The following is a 1,510-nucleotide window of genomic DNA, read 5'->3' as shown; positions in this document are numbered from 1 at the left end:
TTGTAGGACCTATTTCACCTCCATCTTTAAATAAATGGTATATTTTGGTTTGTATTGACTTTGTTACTAAATGGGTAGAGGCAAAATCTATTTTATATGCTACCGAAAATTCTGTGATTGATTTTATATTTGAAGATTTTTTGTGAGATTTGGTGTGCCCAAGGAAATAGTTTCTGTCAATGGAGTGCAGTTCGCTTCCGACGTTGTGAATGGAATAATGGAGAAATATAAGATTCGTCACAGAAAGCAATCTCCTTACCACCCACAAGCCAACGGTCAAGTGGAATATACAAACAAGGTCATTGAAACAATCCTTACTAAAACAGTTAACATGAACAAAAAGGATTGGGAAAAGAAGTTACCAGAGGCTTTGTGGGCATATAGGACTACCTGGAGGAATAGTACCGATCACACTCCATATGAACTAGTTTATGGGAAACAGGTTTTTCTACCCATTGAGTTTCAGATCAAGACCTACAGAATTGCAGTTCAGTTGGGTCTAGATCTCTTTGAGGCACAACAACAACGTCTCATGCAATTGAATGAGTTAGATGAAATGAGAAGAGATGTTGTTCAATAGACTACTTTACTTCAACAACAACGTAGTAAGTGGCATGATAGGATGATCAAGAGAAAATGGTTCCATCCAAAGGATTGGGTACTTCTCTTTGACTCAAAATTCAAGAATTTTAAAGGGAAGTTTCACACTCGTTGGTTGGGGCCTTATGAAGTGGTTAGAGTTTTTGAAAATGGATCCATAGAGATTAAAAAAACTGATGAGCACAAGACTGTCTTCTTGGTGAATGGGCATAGACTGAGGATATACCAGCAACCCATTACCAAGGAGGAATTTATTAAGAGGGTCGAACAACAAGAAGATTTGAAGATGGTAGGAAAATTAGATCTCTAGCCTACGGTGAGTATTTATTGAATTTTTTTTTTTCTTAAAAAAAAAAAAAAAAACAAACAAACAAACAAAACAAAACAAAAAACAAAAAACAAAAAACAAAAAATTTATGATAGATTTTTCGGCGAAAATCACATGAGAAACCATTTGTCGACGCGTTTCGAACCAACCAGTGTGGTTCATCGTCAGGACAAGTTGAAGAACAGATCCAGCTTAGCCTACTTAAATAGCTAGAGCAGAGACACCAACGGTTACTTGGGCAAAAGGTTGACTTAAGGAGCAAGGTCAAATTTAGTTATATTAGGTAAAAAATAAATAAATAAATATCTAAATATATAAATGATAAATTATAATATAATAATAAAAATAAATAAAAATATATAAATTTATATATAAAAAATATAAATTTAGTTATATTAGGTGTAAGATAAATAAATAAATGTATAAATATATAAATGAAGAATTATAAAATAATAATAAATCATTTATTTATTAATACATATATAAATGAAGAATAGTAATAAACTATTTATTTATTTATTAAATAAATAAATAAATGAAAAAATATATATTAATAAATATAATAGCAAAAATAAATTATTT

At 30.4% G+C, this 1,510-nt stretch overlaps 1 protein-coding gene across 1 annotated transcript; it reads left to right on the top strand.

The window, feature by feature from the left end:
- Positions 1-217: 217 nt before the first annotated feature.
- On the top strand, positions 218-580 carry LOC149258750 (uncharacterized). The gene has a single exon (XM_089430943.1). It carries the CDS (start codon positions 218-220, stop codon positions 578-580), a length of 363 nt encoding a protein of 120 aa, XP_089287069.1.
- Positions 581-1,510: the final 930 nt, after the last annotated feature.

Source organism: Pinus tabuliformis, chromosome 6, assembly GCF_031772625.1.
Source record: "Pinus tabuliformis cultivar Carrire ecotype Pingquan chromosome 6, CPIR1, whole genome shotgun sequence".
Taxonomy (NCBI): domain Eukaryota; kingdom Viridiplantae; phylum Streptophyta; class Pinopsida; order Pinales; family Pinaceae; genus Pinus; species Pinus tabuliformis.
Note: the sequence above shows the minus strand (reverse complement) of the source record. Positions and strands in the feature narration are given on the sequence as shown.